Raw genomic sequence first — 23,555 nt, forward strand, 5'->3', positions numbered from 1 at the left:
TGATATAGGCTCAGGCTCCTCTGCTATGTCGCTGTTTGATCTTGTCATATTAATTATACAGCTAACCAGCGCTGGAGAATTGATACATTTTTCACACTATTCCTCATTTCCCTGCTTTTTAAGTCTCTCAATTTACATCAACATGTTTACGTCTAAACTATGTCCAGTCTTTTCAGTAAATAGAACATTTCCAGGGCAGTTACAGTTATTTGGCACAGCTTGAAGTCTCCCTATAAATATATACAAGTGCAACTGCAGATGCATTGTATACGACAAAATTGATCTGATGCCTTCAATAAAAGTTTATGAAACCTGGCCAAGCTATCCCCGGCCATGCTTTTGTGCTCTGCAGGTACACACTGGGAATAATATAGCTTCTGCTGGGTTTATCATCCATGTTAGATATGGTCCATGTCCCACTTTGGGATTTCCTTGAACATTGGCACTCTATTTCCTGTTGTTGAATGCTTTGAAGAGTGTCAAATTACTGACCAAGGTACCTGGACCTCTGCCAGATCTCATAGACTGGCTGACGGAACGGGAAACGGAAAACGGAATCTGTTTGTCAGAAGCTCTACACTTAAACATGAACCTAGCAGTAGGTTTGGGATGAAGAAAAAAGATCACATATGATTGATGAAGGATGGCTGAACTTCTAATAGGTGTTTACAGTGGTAAATAAAAAAACCTGATTGTGGCGCCTCAGTTGACTTTATTTAAGTATATGTTTATTAACATAGATCTGTTGACAAAGAAGATTGTTTGTTGAACTTCGAACAGCCGAACCAAAAAGCTTGAAGTACAATAGAAACATCTCAGCATTATAGAAAATGTGAGGGAGTAGATAACAAGCCTCTGTCACTAGAAGTCATGTCAGCATTGTTACTATTTGGAGAATGGAGATTGTCTCAAGGCAGATCTTATCCTAATGCCAGCGACAAGATGGCCACTCCTTGCACAAAACCTTAAACATCTTAATCTAAAGCATTCCTGTAAAGGTCTTAAGGTCTCTCAGGTCAACCATCTGCAAGACATAACTTAAGTTGGGCATTATGGACCCCATACACAATATTAAATCTATTAAAAGATATATTTGTTGTTTAAGTTCTGCACTGTATTACGCTGGAAGTATGAGCATTATGTGTTCAGGTTGTCTGTCTGTCTGTCCCATTCTCGTAAACCCGATTGCTCAAGAGCTTCTTGAGGGAATTCCTCACACAGACACATCTCTTCCGACTACACCTTGAATTAAAAAAAAAAAATAAATAAATAACTAGCACTTATATGGCACTTACATATGGCACTTTGTAGTTTGGCTTTCTTGATGAAAATTTTACTTTCTCGATTCTTGTTGTTCTGGGTTTGTACCCTCATGGTTGAATGAACTTATTGTAAGTCACTTTGGGTAAAAGCGTCAGGCGGATTACGGGGGGAACTATATTCGACCAAGTTGGGGATTCCATATATCAGACAGCAGCCTTGGCCGCGGACAGGCAGTTTTTCGTTCCTGGCCTCAAACCACTGATTTGTTTTAGGTTCATAGTATTCAACATTAGTGGTGGTGCACAAGATGCTTTTGCCCCCAACAGCAAAGATCCGGCCTTCAATCTCTGCGAGGAAAAAGTTGCTGCGGGGTGTCAGCATGGAGGACACTTCATGCCAGGTGTTGGCCTGGGGGTTGTAGACCTCACCGGTTCTCAGACGGATGTTACCGTCAAGGCCACCAAGCTGTGTTGGGAAATTTGATGAGTCATATGAATGGGTTTAAACGGAGTCATATGGTATGCACAGTATAAAGTAGATGGCAATTGGATTTATTAATAACCGCTGGATTAGAAGGTCCAAATTTCTTCTATCAGGATTCAATTGTAACTACAGAACAGTTTATACATCTTAAAAGGCTGATAGATCGAGCATGGCTCAATGGATGGCAGTGTTTATCCAATGAAATACTGTATCTACCATGAGGTTGGAATTTGTTATTTTGAGTAATATATCTGAATTGGCAGTAGTAAATTAAAAGTATTAAACAATAAGTGTTAAATTAACGGCCATGAGACTACAGACATGTGTCCCCCAGGATGAATTGCAATGACTTCAGCAAATATTACCATGCTAACATGTTGTAAGATGGTGAACATAGCAAAATGTTAGACCACGGCCGTAGGCTCTTGCTGGATAAAGGTGCTGGTCTCTTATACTTTACATTGCATACTTTCATTCAGTGATATGTGGATGTCAGGAGTGTTTTGTGTACTTACTGCATAGATTTGGTTTTGAAATGCAATAATTGCAACTCCATTGCGCCTGGTGTTCATGGGGTTGATCACAGTCCACTGGTCTGTCTGTGGATTGTAATATTCCGCCGTTTGCAGGGCCACGTTCCCACGTAAACCACCACAAACGTAAATCTGAAGAGAAAAGGAGCAGTGGTAGTTTTTAACTGGTGACTGTTTCCAACATGATAATAATCACAGTAAGAATAATAATGAAATGGAAATATGCAGCTATCATTATGATGCTTATTTATTATTCTCTTTATTAGTTTAATTAATTGTGCTGTCATTGCTGCTGCCATACATTTTTGGCTATCACTATTGTAATTTTTATAACCAGTCTCACAGAACCTAAATACAAAATTGTATCAAGTGTTACTGCTCTCTTTTCTTTCCCGCTTTCCCCCCTCCTCCTCTCCTCTCTGCCACATTTATTTTCTTTCAACAGAATAGGTTAGGGTAGACAAAAGTTTTATTGAAATATTCCGACACCATTGTCAGATCATTAGTGAATTACAGCTGATATGCAACAGTAACATCTAGTGAAGAAACTACCAATCACACCTAAAAAGGGATTGGACCAATAATTAGATTGCCAATATCACAGAGATGTCTTTAAACGTCAAGTAGTACATTGTGTAAAATTGTGATATGGAATGTGATATATATATATACACACACACACACACACACACACACACACACACACACACACACACACACACACACACACACACACGTTTGTAGAAGACGTTCAGTCTGACACTACCCATTTTTTCACTTACCCACACAACTGCAGAAGATCATACTACTATGTTACTATGTGTGGAGTAATCCAATGCATGCAAATATACTATTATTCCCCATACATCTTCTTCTTATTATTTCTATTTCCTATCTCACTTCACATACCTTGCCATCGAGTATTGTGCATGAGGCGCCAGTTCTCCGATCATGCATGCTTGCAATACGTTTCCACTGGTTGGTTTTGGGGAAGTAGCGCTCTACACTTTTGAGGTGACCATTTTCATTCTGGCCTCCAATGGCATAGATGAACCCATTCAGCACTGTTACGGTCACATTGCTGCGACGATAGTGCATGTTTGCCACTTCCTGCCAGGTGTGATTGCCCAGGTCCAACCTGCATACACTGTTTAAAAACTCTCCAAGGTCACCTGAATATCCTGTAAGGCCACCAATACAGTAGACGTACCCATTGAGGAAGGCAGCTTTGTGATCTGTCCGAGGATGCTTCATATTGTTATAAACCACGATCCATCGGTCAGCGCGGACATCGTACGCCTGAACGTCGCTAGTTATTTGGCCTTTGCTGAAGCCTCCAATGGCCAACAGGATGACTTTAGGCAGACGAGGATGGGCAAGAGATTTGAAGAAATCAGTGCCCGAGAATAAAATATCGCATGAGATGATGTTGAGAGACCGTGCGACAATTTTCTGGCACTCAAAGTTGTTCTTCACCAGCTTGTTGGACATCACATTGGATATAATGTAATCCTTGCTTGTCAGAGCCAGGCGGGCCTGAACAGGGACAAGAGGACAGAGTATGTTAATGTTAACGTTTTTTGGGGTATTTCCCAAATGAAACAAATTGCCAGTGTTAAAGCATCAGGATGAATAATGAAGATGTAGAGTATATCTAGACTAGATGTAGTGACAGAACATTATTTTACCTTAGACAAAAGCAAAGCAATGTGTCCTTTGCGTTCTTCAGGTATGTGGGCGATCCAGCAAAGGATGGCATCAAACACAGTACTCTCTGTCTTCACGTTGAGATCATCGCTAGCAAGAATTTTGGCTAACTCCCACACAGTGAGTTGCAGGAACTCTTCACAGGGAATGACCTCCTCAAAGTGATCAGTGATATAGTGGAAGGCCTTACACCGCAGCTCAGAGCTGAAGCAGACATTTGTGAACTGCCAGATGCCGATGCAGTTCTTTTGGCAAAGCTTCTCACCCATGAAGTCAGAGCAGATTTGTGTGATGCCTGTTACATTGAGCAAATCAGCTGCAAGCATTAAGTCCTGTACGTTGTCCACCATCACAGGAACGAAATCGGTGTATGCAAACTCAATGATTAGCTGCATGATCTTAGGGGACATGAAGGGTAATTCAACAGCTCTTTGTGCGGGCCGGTTCTCAAAGAGAGTTCTGATGGAGACAAAGCAGATGAGTAAAAATAGATATTTAACCATTTTATACTGACAATAACAGTGTAAAAATAATTTTCTTAGCAGAAGGGATGAAGTGAAAAGAAAATAACCATGATCTTTTCAAGTGAGCACAATTCTTATATTAATGAAGCCTGCTGGCTGTTAGATCTATATATTAGTCTGGGTACATTTATGGTCTTATTGACTCTTTGTAGTTTTCACTTAAGTGTAAATCAAACCAATAACTGTCACCTGAAATCGAAATAATGGGTTTTCTTTTTTCTGTGTAAATATACCATTGATAAGCATTGATTTTATACATAATGATCTGGTCCATACCCAGATAGCTTATGGATGTGGGCCAATGATAGAGCACTTCTAGCCCTTTTGTGGCTTGAAAATAAATATTAGCCTAAAGAGGCCCACTTCTAAAATAGTGAATATGGTCCAAATAGCGTAAAACAAATTGGGTGTGTCACCTGTGGTTGACATACCTTTTGCTATAGCTTACTTGTGGCCCAGATCTGGCAAAAAAGGAGCGGATTGTCTAGGGCTGGTTGATAAAACGATAAAGATTATTATCGCAATATAACATTTCCTTGATAGAAATGGTCGATAGACCTCATTTCATCCATGTTTTGATAGACAACACAAACAGCCAATGCACCGAACCAGTCATGTGGCTGGAATAGAGTAACAGCCACATCAGGTTAGGTTGATGTGAACAGCACAGAGCGTAGGAGCAGCAGAAGGTGGACGACTCTGCATCGATGCAGCGACTGAACATAATCGAGTCATGTTTTCCGCTACGTTCATTGTTTTTAGCATTTTCCCACCGCTGAATAATTATAACCACCACTGCTTCAGGACAGACGCACATTCAAATTCCGGTCGTCCTGTATGTGTCACAGTCTCTGTCGGAGTCTGCTTCCTCCTCACTCCCCCCGCTGACCTGCGCTCATTTTACACTTTACCAATAAACACCATCATTGATCACAAGTTATTAGGACACGTACAGGACTGACATTTACTTTGTGTTTGTTTGATTAGCTCTAGAGTTTATGAGACACGTTTAAACCTGCTACACAACACGAGACGTAATTTGAAGCACACAGACAGGACACCAGGGTTAAAGTAAAGGGAACGATTCGGAGTCACGATCCGACATCATCTATTAATAACTAAATACATGTGATTATCAGTTTGTGTGTGACGAGGGACAGAGATGCACACAAACACACACACACACACACACACACACACACACACACACACACACACACTCTTGCAGACAGAATAGAATTTTCCTCCCGCAGATTATGACACAACGCTGTGTTTTAACTTCATTGTTGCAGAAGAAGCGATGCCCCGTTTATCCAGGAACATTAAAATGAAATCAGCAGGTTTTTTATTAAGATCAGTTCTACGTGTGAGTGATTAGAAAACAGCAGAGGAGCAGAGTCACTTGTGTAATGCTGCTGATTTGATCTATACCGCAATATATATCGATATCGACTGTTGATAACTGACGTTTTTTTTCGTGATAAGATTTTTTTCTGTTTCGCCCAGCCCTAGGACCACCCAAATGCCTTCATGTATGTGGGTTGGATGTGGGCTAAATCTGGGCCACAAAAATTTGCTATGGTGGTACTTAATGTATAGAGCATATATAATATACTAACCTTTATAGTATACTGTTTTTGTTGTTCTGTCTACTTGTATGTTTACACCTGGGATCAGAGAGAAACAGTATTTCTATCCCGTCTGTGTCCTGTTCATAGCAGACTTGACCATAAAGTTGACATTGACTTTTTTTGCAGTCCGATAATCGGTCTACCCCTACTTCATATTACTGTTTTATGGGACTGATTCACTCGTATGCAGTCAGAATTGATTAATTTTCCTTCTTTTTTTGGAAAGCATTATTAAACTGACAATTCTAATTTCAATTTAAAAACGGGTCTCTTTCTTCAAAAATCAATATCCATAACCACTGGACATCACAGGAAACTGTCATGATTTACTGATTATGTAAGGGGTATAAAATAAATCTGCTTGTGATCACTCACTGGAGGAAGGTGCTGCAGTTGCAGAGAATGATCCTGTGGATTGGAAACTTGACATCTTCAACTTCAATGACTGCATCGCAGAATTTCCCTGTCACGAGGAGCTCTTTAAACATTGAGCTCATTTTTTTAAACACAGCAACGGCAGGTTAGTGGGTATTGTTATCGGTAGCTTAGCCGGTCTGTTAAGTGATGTGAGAATTGTATATTCCTCACTGTGTGCCAAGATTCTTCTTATTCTTTGTTTGGTTTATTGGTGGGTGGCAGCCAACGTCAAGGTCTGTTACCGCCGTCTACTGTGCTCCTCTTCTTCTTTGTTCAGTTTATGAAATACTGAATAAAGCTGAAAATGTATGACGATGAAAGGTAAAGGCCAACATCAAAGCAATGTGATGTCCACTGCCACTGTAATGTAGCACTACAGAGAAGTAGGAACCAAAGGGAAGATTTGAGGAACTTTGCAAAGTGGGAAGTGTTTAGGTTTAACCTTTTAAGGTGGTTTGATCACAGCCTTGGGGCCTTTGACCGACTTTGTAAGAAGAAGAATATGGCGGTAATTCACCTCGATGTTGGATCTCACTTGCCAGTAAACAAAACGAAGAAGTAGAATTGTCAATAAACAGAAAGAAGAAGAAGAACATCAAAGGAAGTTTGAAGACACACGTTTTTACAAATCCTGCACTTGTGGCTGTGTTTCAGAGACTTGCTTACATTGGTTGATGCTGGATAGTACCAACTAAATCAGCAACTTGGTATACAGTTACAAAAGGAACCGTTTCATCGCTAAGCAGAAATGTCCTGAAAGAGCTGAAGATTTTGATGTTTGAATGGATAAAATTATTTGAATTATGTGGGAGTAGTTTGCGACCAAAGACTAAATATTGAAGAAAGATTGAAGAATATTTTTAGTATGAAGACAATAGTATAGTATGAATATAAAATGACAACAGGAATCACCTGAATGAGATGAATGGTTGAATTCCCAAAAATGCGATTTGGGAAATGTTTTGGTTGTATGCACAGATTAAAGACACATTGTAGTTATTTGTAGGAAAAGCTCAGTGTGACAGTGTCTTTATAATCAATTACAATTGGTCAGGGTACTTAATTTCAAGGCATTTTGGCACACAGCAGAGACCAAATGTGGAGACCAAATGTACGTATGTGTGAAAAAGATGCATTGTAAGCAGATAAGGAGATGAAAAAGGGCAAACCACATACACCTTAGGACACTACTAAAGTAAACTAGAAAATGCATTTCCTGCTGAAAATGTATATGAATGCTGAGCTGCTGAAGTGTATGATTGTCACTCTGACCATAGAAATAATTGTATTTACAAAGAATAAGTTGTATGAAAATCTTAATTAGATTTCTGCCTGAGTGAAAATAACTCGGATTAGGTCCTTTTTATCTAACTGAGTTTTGTCTCTCTGACTATAGAGGTCCTTTTCAGTCAGTGAAAAGGACCTTGAATTAGAATAAAGCTATTGTTGGATTGGCATAGGTTCAGTGTAGCAGATAATGTGACCTTCATTATTTCTTTCCTCTTTCACTCTAACGTCTCTAGTGATCTGCAGAGGTAGAGAGAAAGGGAGAGGGAGGTGTGATTTTGTTGTCCTTCCTAGAGAGGATCAGGCTTTAAAGGGGACATAGCATGCAAATTCCACTTTGTTAGTGCTTCTACACGTTAATGTGGGTGTCTGGCATGTCTACCAACCCAAAAACACTCGCGCGTTTTGTTATGGTTCCTCTAAGTCAGAAACGTCATGCTTGAGTGACTCGATTGAGCTTCCTGGGTTTTGTGTCGTAACAAGGCACTGGAAGTCTCCCTACATGGCCTTGGCCTACCCCCCACCTCATCCACCCACACTTGTTACGCCGGGTTTGCAGCAAGGCTGCGAGGCAGCGCAGCGCCGTTCCCAAGCGCGCAGCCGCCTGGCTGTTCACACGGGACGAGCATTTCTCCGCGCTGGTCAGCCCGCGATTCACTCACATGTGGCATTTGTCTGGATCGTTGGGACTGGGAGGCTGCAGCAGCTGCTCGGGCGCGACCGCTCGCTCTCCCATGCGTGAGCTGGAATTTGTGTCAACGCCACACAGCCAGCAGTGTGGAAGACTTCCGCAGTGTTCAGCACTACTGTAACACTGGCACAAACACACAGAGCCCCCCCACTCGTTACGCCGGGTTGTACCGGACGCGTAAGCGCCGCAGCAAGGCAGCGCAGTGCCGTTCTCAAGCGCGCAGCCGCCTGGCTGTTCACACGGGACGCGCATTTCTCCGCGCTGGTCATCCCCATAGACTGTATATATAAGGTCAGCCCGCGATTCTGCTTTCTCCGCTTGTTGTTGTACCCGTTGAATGTCGGGGTTCGGGGGTAAATGATGGTCTTCATAGCCCCCAACCCCTCTCTTTCTCTCTCTGTCTGTCTGCTTGTGTGCTTGTAGTGGATGGGCAGAGGGGACATTTAATTATGTGATTGGGAAAATTAAAACTCCAGGACAACAGAAGGGGAATACAAAGTATGGGATGCATATTTGATAATTTATATCATATAAAATATGTAATTTATATCGTTTAAAATCATGGGGGAGAGAGGGGAATGGCTCATTAGCCATTTAAAGGAACAGGCACTCAAAACAGGTCACTCTGTGGAGGGCTGTTTTATACAGGGTAAAAAGGGTGCTGTTTTAAATGATCCTTGTGGTATTTTGACCAAAGTATGTTACAGACATTTCATTAAGACCCCAAGGAACCATATCAACTTGTGGTAAAATGGGCATGCTATGTCCCCTTTTAATATAGGTTTGCAGTTTTAAAGAAAATGACAGCATTTTCTTTAAAACTGAAAACCTATATTAAAGCCTGATCCTCTATCAACCATGCTGTAAAATAGTTCATATGTTTGAGGTAGGTTCTTTCCTCTTTTACTCTAACGTCTCTAGTGATCTGCAGAGGTAGAGAGAAAGGGAGAGGGAGGTGTGCTGTGATTTGGTTGTCCTTCACATCAGGTGCTCTGTCCTTGCGGGAGGCAATTCTGTCTTCTCTCGCTGAAATTTTTCATCTGTTCTCGTCTACCCAAGCATTTTTCTGTTCAGCCCAATTTTGCGGTGGGAGTGAGATGCTGGCTTATTTTCACTATATGCCTTGCACTTCTGTCAGTATTTAGAAGTTTGCACTTTACGAAAGCATGCTGCAGATTGGGTAGCTGTCATGTTATCAGACTTGTACTGTATTTGTACCTCTGTATGTAAATTGTCAGTGTATACATGTTTGTTAGGTACACCCATAAATGGTTGTGCTATATCCCATTTTACATCAACCGAGAAATTTTAATTAGTTTCGTGGTGCTCTGGAATTCATCAGCAAGTCTCATTAGTGAGAAGTTCACAATATCCCAGTGCCTCTAATCTCACTGTCTGAGGTCACTCTGCCGAGAATTAGGATCTCTATTAATGCATTTGCATGGTGACCCTCGTGGCTGGCATCATCGTCACCATGACAGTGAGCTGTATTCTTTGTAGATGGAAAATCTATAATTGAAGAGCATCAACCAGTTTTTGTTTGCATTGCTAATCTCTTCATGTGTTTGTTTATTTTTTGTAGGTGACTTGGGCAGAACAACAGGTGTCGAAGAGGAGGAAAAAGAGGGATACTTTCGCAGAACCTTCAGATCCCAAGTTCAGAGACCAGTGGTACCTGGTGAGTATGAAGATTGTTGTGTGTGTATTTGTGGTATTTTGGCATATGCACACTGGTTGAGCCTTTCATCCACCAAGAGTCAATACAGGTGATTCAATTTGGGGATTTGATGATGTGACTGAGTCAAAAGACAAGCCTGTATGAATCCAGTATACTGTCTTTATGTGAAATACTGCTGTGTCTGTAGCTCAAGTCTGAGTGGCTTCAGCTTTAGGTTCTGTTCAACAAAAGTAAACTGGGCAACTTTTGAATTCAGAATTGCATGCTCTAAAAAAAATCTTGGTTTAGTCCATAGACAGCACAGCAACAAAGGAAGAAAGACAGAGGCGATTCATCTTGAAGCTCCCTTGTTTTCAGCTGATTGATTTTCACATTTCACTTGAAGAATGTCACTGATACATTGGCTTGTTAAAAGCAGCAGTAAAAACCCCTGAGATTTTCTGTTCGGCTCCACTTTTTCTTCAATTACTGTGAAGGTGCTTCAGGCTGAAGAAGATTCATGGTGATGCAAAACTGACTCGTATCACCAGTTGTTCAAAATGTCAGTGCTTTAACCGACTCCTTTCCCCCGTGTGTTGGAGTTAGTGGGACCTTGACATGCAAATATGCAGATCAAAAGCTGCTGCCCGATTCTATCACTGTCACTAGATGTAACAGATTCTGCCATATAGTAACCACCATTGATGCAATCAAACTCACAATAAAACCTTTCCGTTACATATGGATACAGCATAGTTTTGTGATAAAATAACAAGCGATGTCAGTATCCTTTTTAAGGCTGATTTATACATATATTTTTAAGATGTTACACTGAAAATCGTAAAAAGAAAAATGACAAATTAATAACTGATTATCAAAATAGTTGTCAGATTTTATTTCAACCAATTAGTTAATTTTGGCAGCTATTGTACAGTACAGTCAATTTCACAAATCAGATTTTTAAAAAATCGATATATTATGATAAAAGATTTTTAATAAATCTACTGTGCTGCTATTTTTGAACATTTAATGGTGCTTTACTGACCTTGTATGAGTGCAAAACAGAAAGGAAAAAAATGTGTCATAGTTGCTGTCACTCTCATCTTACAGTCGTGTATGAGGCAGGTAATAGCTGTGTCCCAAATGGGACACAGCTATTACCAGCTATGCTCGCGTGGCCCACTAAGGAGGCTGCCTTTGTGGGCCACATAGACCGCGAAGGCTGAACCGAAATGAGACGGTCTGTACCAAGGAGGATCTTCTGGGATCTTCATCACCATGTTGTCCCACCTTTTCAGCCTTTGAACTGGTAACAGAGCTCTAAGTGGACACGAAGAGAAGGTTTTAATGCTAATGCTTTTTAACGTGTGCCATTAGCTGTTCAGTGGAGTAAGCCTGATTCTTGGCAATGGCAATTTTATTTATATAGCACATTTTATTATAAGAAACTCTTTCAATGTCCTTCACATTGAGAGAATACAATAAAACAAAATACATGTAAAAACAGATGTAAAGGTGTATACTAACAAATACACGAAAAGCATACAACAAATGCATCACACATCCATGAACCAATTAGACCTATAACATACAGTTATAGTAGCAGTACAGTAGCACTCAAAACTCCCACAGACATAAGACACAATTACACAGCAGCTGACAAGGAAACATGCATCACAAATGGACAGACTAGATACAGAAAATGAGTCAAAGGCCTGAGAGAACAGAAACGTTTTAAGGTTGCTTTTGAAAGTTGAGACCGTTGTAATGGACCTCAGGGTAACAGGCAGCTTGTTCCAGAGAATAGGACTATAGCAACTGAAGGCACCTTTGCCAGACCTGGATCTGATTCTGAGTAAAACTAGAAAAGCTCTGCCTGCTGATCTGATAGGCCTGACCAGGTTGTATTCAGTGAGCAAGTCAGAAATGTACTGTGGAACTAAACCATTAAATACTTTGAAGTTGATTCTGGCTGCAGCATTCAGAATGAGCTGCAGACGTCCAACTGTGTGTTTTGGTAAACCGGCAAAGCATTGCAGTAATCTAACCTGGTTGAGATGAATGCATGTACCAATATTTGTGAGTTATACTGGGATGAGAATGTTCTAAGTTTTGATTTATTCTTCAAATGATAAAATGCTGTTCTGGTGATGTTGGTGATGTGATTTTCAAAGTTGAGACTTTTAAAAGTGAAAGCATCGGATGTCTCGTCGCTTGCCGCCACCATTCTCTCTTTGAAAACCAGTTTGGGGATGAAAGAATGCATTTACAGGAGCCTGAATTGGGACAGAAGCTAATATTCTATAAAAATCTTGCTCCTCTGGCTCCACCTACTGCTTGTAATACAGTTTGGATGAATCCAATGCTTCCGTTGCGAAACCACCAATCAGAGCCTGGAGGAGTGTCTTTGACAGTAACCCCACCTCTCTGTATTCAAGCCATTTTTGAATTCTGATTAAAATGTATAGAGCGGCTGGTGTCGGAGAGCTTATATTCTGTCTACATAACTACATTTAACTACACTACATTATTTTGACTTGTTTCAAAGTACCGTTGTTTTGAATTAATATGGTAATTATACTAAACACATTAGTAATATAATGCCCCTCTATCCTGACAGTAAATAAAAAGTGTGTGCCTTATTAAAAATGGACCTGGTTCGCTAGAGGAGAGCGTAAGTGACTGGCAAATGCTAATTGGTCAATATCATCTGTTACAATGAATGAATGCTTTCTTTCTAAAATGTATCTAAATCATGAGACAAATTTCTTTCCCTCCACTGCTAAATCGTGGGCAAGCCTCAAAGCAGCGATCTTGTGCTCTATACATACTCAAGATGTCAAGGCCAGAAGGATTCGCTGACATCAAGGAAGAAGGAAAAAGACTTGATGAGCAATATTCAAACCGGAGTCTTGTACATGCCACATTTATTATTCGCTCAGCTTGTCAGCCACAAAAGGCCCTTTCCCGTTTGAATCAGAATCGCATATCACAACTCTCAGCTTTAATTGATTTTCCTCTTGATGGCTTAAGCGTCAATGACGTTACAAGGTTGAGGAACAAACCTCTTTGCGTATGATAGACTCTGTTCACATGGGCCTGAAATCTGAGAGGAAATGATGGTGGATGGTAGATCTGACGCATTAAATTTAACCACTGGCACGTGTTAAAAAGCTTTGAACTAGATGAAAGCTGGATACGGCTTTTTGCCCAAAGGTCAAGTTGAATGTCAAAAAGCATATCAAAAAGAATACGGAATAATTCATGTGAGGCATCATACAATTCAGTGCTTTCTTTTGATGGTATTAATAATAAATGTAATAAATAAAAGCATGGTTCAAATGCTCTCTGAATAAAGATTGCCTTTTGTCACCTTGCCTTCCCCTCACTGATAAACTTAAGTGTTTCGCCAAGGAGGAATGGCTGAAATTCAATAAGTAGCCTCATTTTCCCCAGATGTTTTAGTCAGGGGCTCAGTCTTCATCTAAATGACTTAAATGCCCTTATTGTAATAGAGTAAGCCCTTCCAAATTTTGTTAAAAGCACAGTCTTGTCGGCACTTGAGTGCCTCTTGGATAATTCGATTCTATCTAAGTCATTTTCTTCCTCCATCCTCAGTACAACAGCAACCAACGTGACTTGAATGCCAAAGCTGCGTGGCAGATGGGCTACACAGGTAAAGGTGTGGTGGTGTCCATCCTAGATGACGGAATAGAGAAGAACCATCCGGACCTGATGCAGAACTACGTGAGTATGACTCCTAAATGAGCTAAGATCTCTGTGGAGAATCTGTGCTACTCCAGCCACAAACGGTTTTGAATTCAAGAGAAAAGGTTCTTCCTGCTGCTAAATTGGAATATGAGATGGATTTAAAGAATCATTCCAATTTTGATGGTTTTTATATATGACTCTAAAAAGCTAATATGTCTCTTTAAAGGACCCAGATGCCAGTTACGATGTGAATGATGGCGACCCAGATCCTCAGCCCCGATACACGCAGCTTAATGATAACAGGTAGAGTAGAAATCTGCACAGATAAAAATGTAATTTCCGCTCTTATCTTTGTCTTTTGGCTGTCGTATTTTTATTTTTATTTTTTTTATTGTTCCCTTTCCCTGTCTGAGTGCATAATTTATGGGAACACGTCCAATTAAAGGTCGTATCCTGTGGTGTTTTGTCCAAAATTTGAATACAAATCTTTTAAATTTTTAAGTTATTACTTAATGTGAATCCTGTCTCCGAATCACAGTATGTGGATTTGCTTTAGCCTCATAAATTGCACCGGTACCACCAGGGCATTTCTATAACTTGGATAAGAAGAGAAAATCAACACTAGGATTGATGAGGACATATCTTTATTGCAGCGGCCTCTGCAGATGGCATTAGGAGTTGTTTACCACCACAGAGATGTCTTGCAGAGAATTGATGGAATTAAGTTCATCAGCATTAATGAAACAGAGCAGATCTCTTGGCTCGGGAGGGCCACTGCTCGTCTTTTATTCATTCCCACTGCCTGCCTCCCATCTGACTTTAATTTCTGATTTGCTGTAATCTGCTGTTTGTGGGCCACTGGCAATGAGAGGATTTTAGTTATTTATTTATTTTTATGTAGAGGCTCACAATCATTACTGTGCTGTAGGTCATGTGACTGCTTATGATTACCTTACAAAGATGCATCGGTGCTGTGCCGGAGAGATGCTTTCATAGCAGGATCTCTGTTGTTTTGATACTTTATCCAGCTTTTTTTTATTATTTTATTTAAGAAAAACTGGTTTTGATCCACTCTGAAATAAGCTTTGAATCTCCCATCGAACAGATAAAGCTCCTGGATCAGTTTGTGGAATTTACCATATTTCTTTATAAGTAGGAATGATGCATTCAGACACGGTGTGCTTTATATAAGGTGGATGCTGGTATTGGAAGGTGTGTTTATAATCTTATAAAATACATAGCAAATGTATTTGTATTTACACATTTTTGTGCCATGGTGCCTGAGACAGTTTTCAGCACCCTTTTCAACAAAAGCCTAAATGATGGGATTTCTTGTGGAAGAATGTGGTAGAACATCCCTCTGGTGCAGCTCCACAGATCCACAATCTCTGCCAAGGCACGCTTAAGCTCTTTTGGCGGCTCACAGTGGCCCAGAGCCGAGCTAAGACACTTACTGGAGATGTTTCCTTCATTTTGGCTGCACCTCTTTCCTACCCTTGCTCACCCCGGCCCTTATCTCTTGCCACCCAGCTCCCCGTGTCGCCTTCATGGCAGGACCAATTGAGAGGGAGTATGTGTTTCTTTTCCCTTACTTTACAGTGGGTTATTGCAGATGCTTGTGTAAACAACCTGTGGGCGGGCATGAAACTGTGTAAGGCTGTGTAAGACTGTAAGTGTCTGTTCCCTGCAGAAAGCACAAGTCTGTTCACCTCTATAAAGCTGTCTTTCTTTCCCTTCATACGGGCAGCACTGAGGATGGCTCGGTAGCAATGTGACTATTCACCCTCATGTTTATCTAAGACAGCATGGGATCTAGATGTTTCTCTTTCCAGGGTTTCCTCTGACTTGTATCGGGACAGTTTCCAAATTTAAGTTTTCTGGCTAAACAGGCAGCCTTCTGCAGAAACATTCCACTCGTTGCCTCTTGATTTAGTGCAGGGGCACCAGAATGACACTTTTCAACATGTGTAATAAACATGCAGAATTTCTCTTGATTATGATGCAGTGAAAAAAAAACAAGATAAGGGTATGGTGCAAACTGACTGCACATATTCAATGCACAGTGATGGATGAAAGGACCTATTTAACAGTACTGCAAACAGCAGGCTGATTAATTTTACCAGACCCCACATTAATCTCTCTGCAGACATTTACTTCATATTCCTCTCTTTACCGTGCTCCATAAACATCGCCGGACCTTTTTTTTTCCTGCAATCCTGCTCATTAGTATACTGGCAGAACCATTAACAGACTTTAAGAATGAGCAGAGAAAAACAGTTGTACAGATTTACCTTTGAGGTTTGGAGCAGCCCAGACACTAATGAATAGCAAATGTGGCTTTACACGGCCTCAGGATGTTCAGTGATTTTAAGCAATTACGCTAATGCAAGATAAAGAAAATAAATGGATGAAAGATGTTACGTGCGAGACAACAAATATGGGCAATGTCTGGGAATCTGAAGATAAAAAAAGATCAATGCTGTGTTGGACGAGTATGCATTTCACGATATGAAATCACAATGCCAGACCTTCTATTCAGAAATGCTTTGATACAGCTCCCATTCGGAGTGCATGTATAGCTTTGATATCTAACTCAAACCCTTTTTATAGTTTATGAAATTTTTAACTAGGTTTCAAATTTTGATACCAAAAGCTATAATGATTGAATCATTCTGAACTCTTTTTTTTCACGTCTTTGTTTTTCATTATAACTCCTCTTCTTGTTAATGTATGTTTATTACAAACTGCAGGAGCCACATTTAGAAATTTTCAATTATTACATGTGGCACCTTTTGTGATTGCTGTGTTTATTCAAAAACCTTTTTGTTGGCCAGTGCAGGTGAGAGTGAATACCTTTCCCATCTTTCCATGTTGTTCACAGACCTGGTGTGGATACATCTGCATGACAATGGCACGTCTCTTTAGCTAGTCTCCAGAGAGGGGTAGTTAAGGTTTTGCACAGTGATAATGGTTCTGCCAGCTGTCAGTATGAATACAGATCATGTTGTCGGTCTCGGGCCAGCAGCCAACTGTAGTGGCTGTAACCACAGTTGTTCTCTCTCCGTAATCGGTACAAGACTTCCCTGAAATTGCTCTTTGTTCACTCTGATCTCCTACCATCTCTGTTACATAGGATGTGGGAATCCTGAGCCAGTGCACAATGTATCAGATGCAAAAAGGGTGTTTTGAAGTTTTTTTTACAAGACCGGAATGAGTCTTTAATCAATTAGGGATTAGCGAGGGCATGTTTTGAATAAAAGGCACGTGTTGGTCATAATGTAACTGCTGTTGTAAGTGTGAGATAACAGCTGATGCTGGAAGCAGTACAAATATGTAGCAGTTTGTCTTAACACAGAGTTTGCGTAATGTTGGGAGTGTGGGAGGGACCCACACTAATTGACTGTTGCTTCACTGAGCTTTGTTGTGGCCTGCAGGAAGCTCATGTAAATCTAGCTGGTGTATTCATTTTACCGAAGTGGGGCATGTCGAGACGTGAGTGTGCAGGAAGAAAACATTTTATTTATTGAAAGGACAGTGTCATAATGCATGGGACAAATACAATCCTTTCTTTTATTTTATTCATGTAAGAAATCTAGAAAATCTGTCTGTCTTTTGATTTTCTCATCCGATGGACCTCAGACTTGGTGGATGTGTTTCTTAAGACACAAGTACAGTGCAGTTTTTCAGATGAGCAGTTCTCGAGACCCCAGGTATCAACGTCATCACAAAATGTTCCTTCGTGAGTTTGTAAATAGAACACACTACCCCTATCATGCTAGTTTTTGTAACAGTGCTTCTTCTAAATCTTAAAACTCTTGTTGTCTTACCTGCCATAATGTCTGACTTCTTGACTTCGTTATTCTTGCATGTTCAAGTTGGTAGAGATAGTTGTTGAATAGTGTTTTAATCTATTCGGGTATTCAAAGGGATTGTTGTCATCTTTGCGATTCACACAGTTAATTTTCTGAGAGCAGTTGAGAATAAAGACCTGTCTTTTATCTCATAACTGAAGTCAGTTTGTCAGAGAGTCTATCAGGTCTGTATTCTTTGTGTCTTGTTAACAACTGATTGAACAATGATGTACTTGTCGTGACAGACAGCTCTTTTTTGTGCTGCAGACAAATTCTAGGAGTTTTACAACTGGAGCATTTCATGTGATGATCTCCTGCGCTGTAGCTCTTTCACCTCTTTAGCTTCCTCTCGAAACCCCGGGCCTGGAGGTTGAATCCAGGTTTGGTTTCATGTGATGCCAATCTCATTAGTAGAGATGTGTGCATGCAGACAAAATGAGGACGTTCAGTCAAGCCTTGCCCTCATTGTCGGAGGACCGGTAGCTCCCTAAGGCATCTCATCAGGACTGATCATCCTAATGACAGTAGAACTCACTGAGTCAATTAAATATGGAATAAGTCTCATTTGGCTATGTGGGCCGTAAACTATTTAAATCTTAACGACGGTGCCATTTTTAACATTACAAATTACCATAAACCAGTTTAATGAAGCATTATAATGGCTTTGGGCATATGTTTGCAGGTAATGATAAATACTGATGTAGATGTCAGAGTTGCTTCACGATTTGTGTGAACAGATTGTAACTTTAAATGAGACCTTGCCTGACTTCTAGGTTGCCCATTACAGCCTGTGGACTAAAGGACTCCAATGAAAACGATTCAATGTTTATACTCTCAAGTGCCTTGGCTCAATGCTCCACCTTTCTACAACACCAATAGTGTGCAACACCTAATCCCTTTTCCACAGGTCAAAAAACCCAGTAGACCCGAGGGTTATATCTAACATTAGTTTGATGGCGAGTGGCTTCCAGGACAATATGAAGGATCTGTTCTTTAGAACCAGTTACTTTTAACATTTTTGGTTAATTATGCCACGTCTTACGTTACACCCCAATCCTTTATATGTTTATATATCAATTTGCTGTCCATAGACTGTATGTAAAGATGCAGGACATATTGGCTGAAAGTGTTGTTAAAGCTTTTCAAAAGCCACCTGGTGGATGGCTGCAGTATAGGTCATAAATCCCACTCCTAAGCATGACACTACGACATGAACCAAACTAAACAGTCAAAATACAAAAAAAGTTTCTCATAGATGGTTTCTGTCATGTTAGGAAGTTCTTATCACACCGATGTATTTTCAAGTCTTGATTTTCCCAGAAAGTTTGGTAACTATAGTGTCTTACTACATTATCATAGAGCCAGACCTATCTCCACATTTTGTTCTTGCACTGTCCCAGTGTGGGAGAGTCAAATGTAGTGCATGGTCTTAAAAAGTTTCGACATTGTAATCCGTTTTTCTGAAGTCCGTGAAGTATATAAACAAATATGATTTGTGGTAAGTTGTCCTAAAATGACACTTACTGCTAATGTTTTAGTTCAAGCTGTACTTTCCCCACTCAAACTAGGAAAATCTTGTGTGAATGCAACACTACATGAAATAAGATTTGACCTTGAAGGTAATTCGCTGCACTAAACATTGTTGATTGGATTAACACCGAGCAGTTGTGCTTGCAAATTGTTTAATGAAAATGCCTTTTATGGTGGAAAATGCTCTAAGTCATGTTGAATAAAATACCAAGGCGCAAACTGCCTTCACATCAGAATTCATTCAGTTTGACACATAGCTGCACTCTTCTTCCCTTTTTATTGACCCGAACAGTAAGTGGGAGCAGTGAAAGGATATATTCTTGTATCCACTTCATCACTCCCATGAAAATCACTCCCAGAAAACCTGATTATGCAAGTAGTCCTTGCATAATCAGGTTCAGAAACCAAGGGCTTCACCTCTTTCACAGCATTTGTATGCCGTGAATCAGTCCACTGTGTAAATGACTTTGATGAATCTGTCAAAGGAAGATTTGGAAAAAAACAGAGTTGAACACAGGAGGGATAGGCCTGTGCATGCCTGGCATCCTATTGCGAACACCTGGGCTGCTCCTTATCATCAGATGCATCACAAACACTGATGCTGTAGGTCATAAGACTACAAAGTAAACAGACCAGCTTTTCCAGGAATGTTGAGATAAAGTTCGCTGGAAAATTGACCAGATGGCTTTAGTCTGAGCGTGTGTTTTCTTTTCCGACTAGTAATACATTTTATTGTTCTACAGTCCTACTTACAAGTGGAGAAAGATGTAGCTGATGAATGTGGCATTAACATTAACCTCCACCCTCTCAGCTTATCGTCATATCTCAAGAGATCTTTGGGGACTGAGGAGTATAAATAAAAGTACTCTGACTTTCTGTCATTACACATGTTTCTTTAAAGAAATCAAAGTCTTGAGGATTATTAAAACTAGTACACTGCTCGTTCTAAACCTGTCTGTTTGGAGTGGGCTGTTTGCTTGGCCTGTGGTGATGCTGGTTGCAGCTTTCTTTCAGAAACTGTTAAGTTAAGTGACCTGCAGTAATTGTGGCAAGTATCGACTGACTGCAGGACCCAGTCTACAGAACCCAGACTCGATGCCAGCGCTGCTGCACAAAGAGCTGTTCACCTGTTTTTTTTAAAGTTCAGTGAAGCCTGACTAAGTACGCAGAACCCCAAACTGGAGGATCAATTGTTATTGCCCTCACTTATGTTGATGAGTCCAAGCCGCCAGTGCTACAGAGCGCTGGTTGCCTGTTTGTATAAAGTTTATTAATTAATATTGAATATACATCCTTTCTCTCTCTCTTGACATCTTTGTCGGTGTCTTCTACGTGTATGACACCTTATTTTTGCTGGGAGATATTTGTTTTCTTTTTGTTTCGTTTTTTTCTTCATTTTTGTGTTTCTCGCACGTTAAAAGCATCATCAACCCCTCCAACTCATTCGCTGTGAATCCAGCAGGAGATGCCCTGCTGTGTGTGTGTGTGGATGCCCAGAGCGCATTAATAGAAGCCTGTTAGTGTAAATAGTTTCTTCAGTAGTGAACATGCTTTGTTCGTAGGTATGGCACAGTTTTGCCAAACCTCCAACAATCCTGTTCGGGGATGGCTGCAATCCAGAGGGGATTGCGTCATGGTTTGAAGGGCGTTAAGGATACATATCCATCTGGCTGACCAGGGGGATGCACCTGACTGGAATGTGATGATCGGCCCCGCTGTAGCAGGTTCTTGGATCTCGTTACTGCAGATCTACCCAGTGAGGCTCAGGCTTAATGAAAGACCCGTTGTGAAAAGGGCAAATCTAATTCGCATTTTCCTCCCATGTGTGATGGTAGTCTGTCATCTAATTTCCCTGCTACCTTGACTTTATTCAGGTGCTGTCGGCACTCCAAGGTTACTTAGGCAGTATTTAACATATGGTCAGCTCCGCTCGTCTCATCAACACAATGTTTTCTTCTGGATAAATGGGAATTCTTATTTGTTTAAATGGATCAAAGCCAAGAATCTGTCTTTATAAGTTAGTTTTGTCTCAGTCTGCAGCTCAACCACAGCACTGAGGGAGCACATTCTTTCACAAGAAATCTTTGTTTGAGAAGAACACTACCTGTGGGTCTGTGCAATGTATATGTGTGAGTGAGTGTGTATATGTAATATGTTATATAAAATATGCTTCTCACTTTCTCATTCTTCCTGCTCTCAGGCATGGAACACGATGTGCTGGAGAAGTGGCAGCAGTAGCCAACAATGGGATCTGTGGAGTCGGTGTGGCCTATGATGCCAAGATTGGAGGTATGGTCAAATAGAAATAAATGGATTATGTCTATAATCTCAGAAGAGCCAGACCTTAGCTTCTATTCAGATTTCGTCTTTACTGACAGAAAAGCTGAAATACTTGTTCTGCACAGCCTGTGTTATTGTCAGTCAGTTTCTCAGGCACAGCATGCCACTGAATCTTTCTGAGCATCACCACAGTTATGATGTGGATTAGCTCTGCACTGTAAGAGTATTGTTTATTTCATGGAGTAACAGTATGGGGGGAAAAAGCACCGTCATAAGCACTTTCTGAAACTGTTATGCTTTAGATTTTAAGATCTTTTGTTAACGTAATGTCAAACTCACTGTTCTCTCCCTGTGCACAAGTGAAACAAAAATTGCAGATAAAACTCTTCTATTGTTCTGCCCCCTCATGTATTAAGTTTAAATGTACATGGACAAAACATTATATACATTTTAATGTAATGAAATTCAATACACTATTACTGAATTACCAAATGTTCAATATTAAAGTTTTATAACAAATAGGGTTTATGTCAGAGGTGGATTGTTAGATTGTACAGATTATTCCAATTAAACTACTAACTCAGTGTATTCAGAAACATCTGGTTGTGCTCGTGTTTCCTCTAAAGACGTCGGAGAACAAGCGAGATGGAGGAGTCAGTGTTTGACTGCAGTAAATTGTTTTTATGGTTTGTCTAAAGCCATCGTAAGATATTTCTTGAGGCCCTGTCACAGATAGACTGAAGACAAATTGTCAGAATACACATTTCCCAGGTGTCATTGCCTGAAGAGCCGGCGTCTGTTAACACCATTTTGTTCATGCAGAGTGGTGCAGACTTTAATCTTCTCCCATTTTCACAGTGTTAAGGTCATTGCTTAAGACCCACTTCTTCTCACTGGATTTCGTCTGTTATTGTATAATATTTTAATTCTTAAGTATTTATGCCATTTAACATGTTATTGCACTTGTATGTTCAATTTATTCTTTGTTTTTGTGTATATCTACATATTCTCTTATTCTCGTCTTAAGCCTTTTCAGTACTACCAACAGTGGTTAAAGTGTTCTATAAATACATTTTGACTTGACTTGACTTAAGAGAGGATCTCCAGTAAAATATAGTCCACATCAATTCTATGACAGTTTGCTGCTAATTGAATAATCTGGCATTTTATATTGTTGGTTGGATAAATAGCTAATTGTTATTGACATTAACATTTTCTAAACTAAATATTCTAGATACATTTTTAATTGATGTGAAACCCTCAAAGGATAAGCTGGATGGATGGATGGAAGTATTTTCTGTCCTATAGTTTTGCAAGAGGCACAAAGACAGTGATCATACCCAAACAAGCCTGTGTGCTTTTTTCGATTATACATGAATTCACTCAGCAAATAACACATAGATTTAGATGAAAAATATTGCAGTGTGCATTTGGCGATCCGAGATGACTGCTGCGGTGCAGTTTATGGCCGTGTTAGTTCCAAACATAATATTTTAATTACAGAATGAACAGTTCATTTGTTTGTGAGAGAGACACACAGACGGAGAAGTTACAAAATGTGATCTGAGTCGCAAAATATTGTGAAATATTAATTTGTTTGTTCTAAAAAGGATTTGCACCCTGATGAGTTGCTGTGCTTCTGCCTACGGGGAGAGAGTGTTTTTGTAGTTTCTGCCTCCATTCTTCAAAAGGAGCTTCAGTAACTCTCTGATATTAAAAAAACAACAAAGTTGATTTGCATACAATTTTCATTGTATTGTTGTTATTTTATTATTTTCTCTCAGTGTGATTCCAACATTGAAGCTACATTCAGTGAGATATTAGGATGAAAGTGAGTTGTTGTTATGGTCACATTGCTGGTACATGGACTGTGTTAGTGTTGGCTCTTTTCTTATTGCTATGCAGAGGATGTGTTGTACTTTTCAGTGTTGGATGCTCGGTGTCATTACTGTTCTGCTTATTCCGGTAGCCTCCAGCTTACTTCTAGCTG

At 40.2% G+C, this 23,555-nt stretch overlaps 1 protein-coding gene across 4 annotated transcripts in view; it reads left to right on the forward strand.

Annotated features, from left to right (window-relative positions):
• The window catches only part of furina (furin (paired basic amino acid cleaving enzyme) a), an 82,779-nt gene that overhangs the window by 40,126 nt on the left and 19,098 nt on the right, over window positions 1–23,555 (forward strand). For all 4 annotated transcript variants that reach the window (XM_035157127.2, XM_035157136.2, XM_035157145.2 and 1 more), the window contains exons 4-7: window positions 10,119–10,214; window positions 13,812–13,940; window positions 14,131–14,207; window positions 21,486–21,574. In XM_035157127.2, coding sequence (XP_035013018.1) covers window positions 10,119–10,214; window positions 13,812–13,940; window positions 14,131–14,207; window positions 21,486–21,574 — 391 coding nt within the window. The remainder of the gene's footprint in view (window positions 1–10,118; window positions 10,215–13,811; window positions 13,941–14,130; window positions 14,208–21,485; window positions 21,575–23,555) is intronic.

The sequence above is a fragment of the Hippoglossus stenolepis genome, chromosome 1, assembly GCF_022539355.2.
Source record: "Hippoglossus stenolepis isolate QCI-W04-F060 chromosome 1, HSTE1.2, whole genome shotgun sequence".
NCBI classification, from domain to species: domain Eukaryota; kingdom Metazoa; phylum Chordata; class Actinopteri; order Pleuronectiformes; family Pleuronectidae; genus Hippoglossus; species Hippoglossus stenolepis.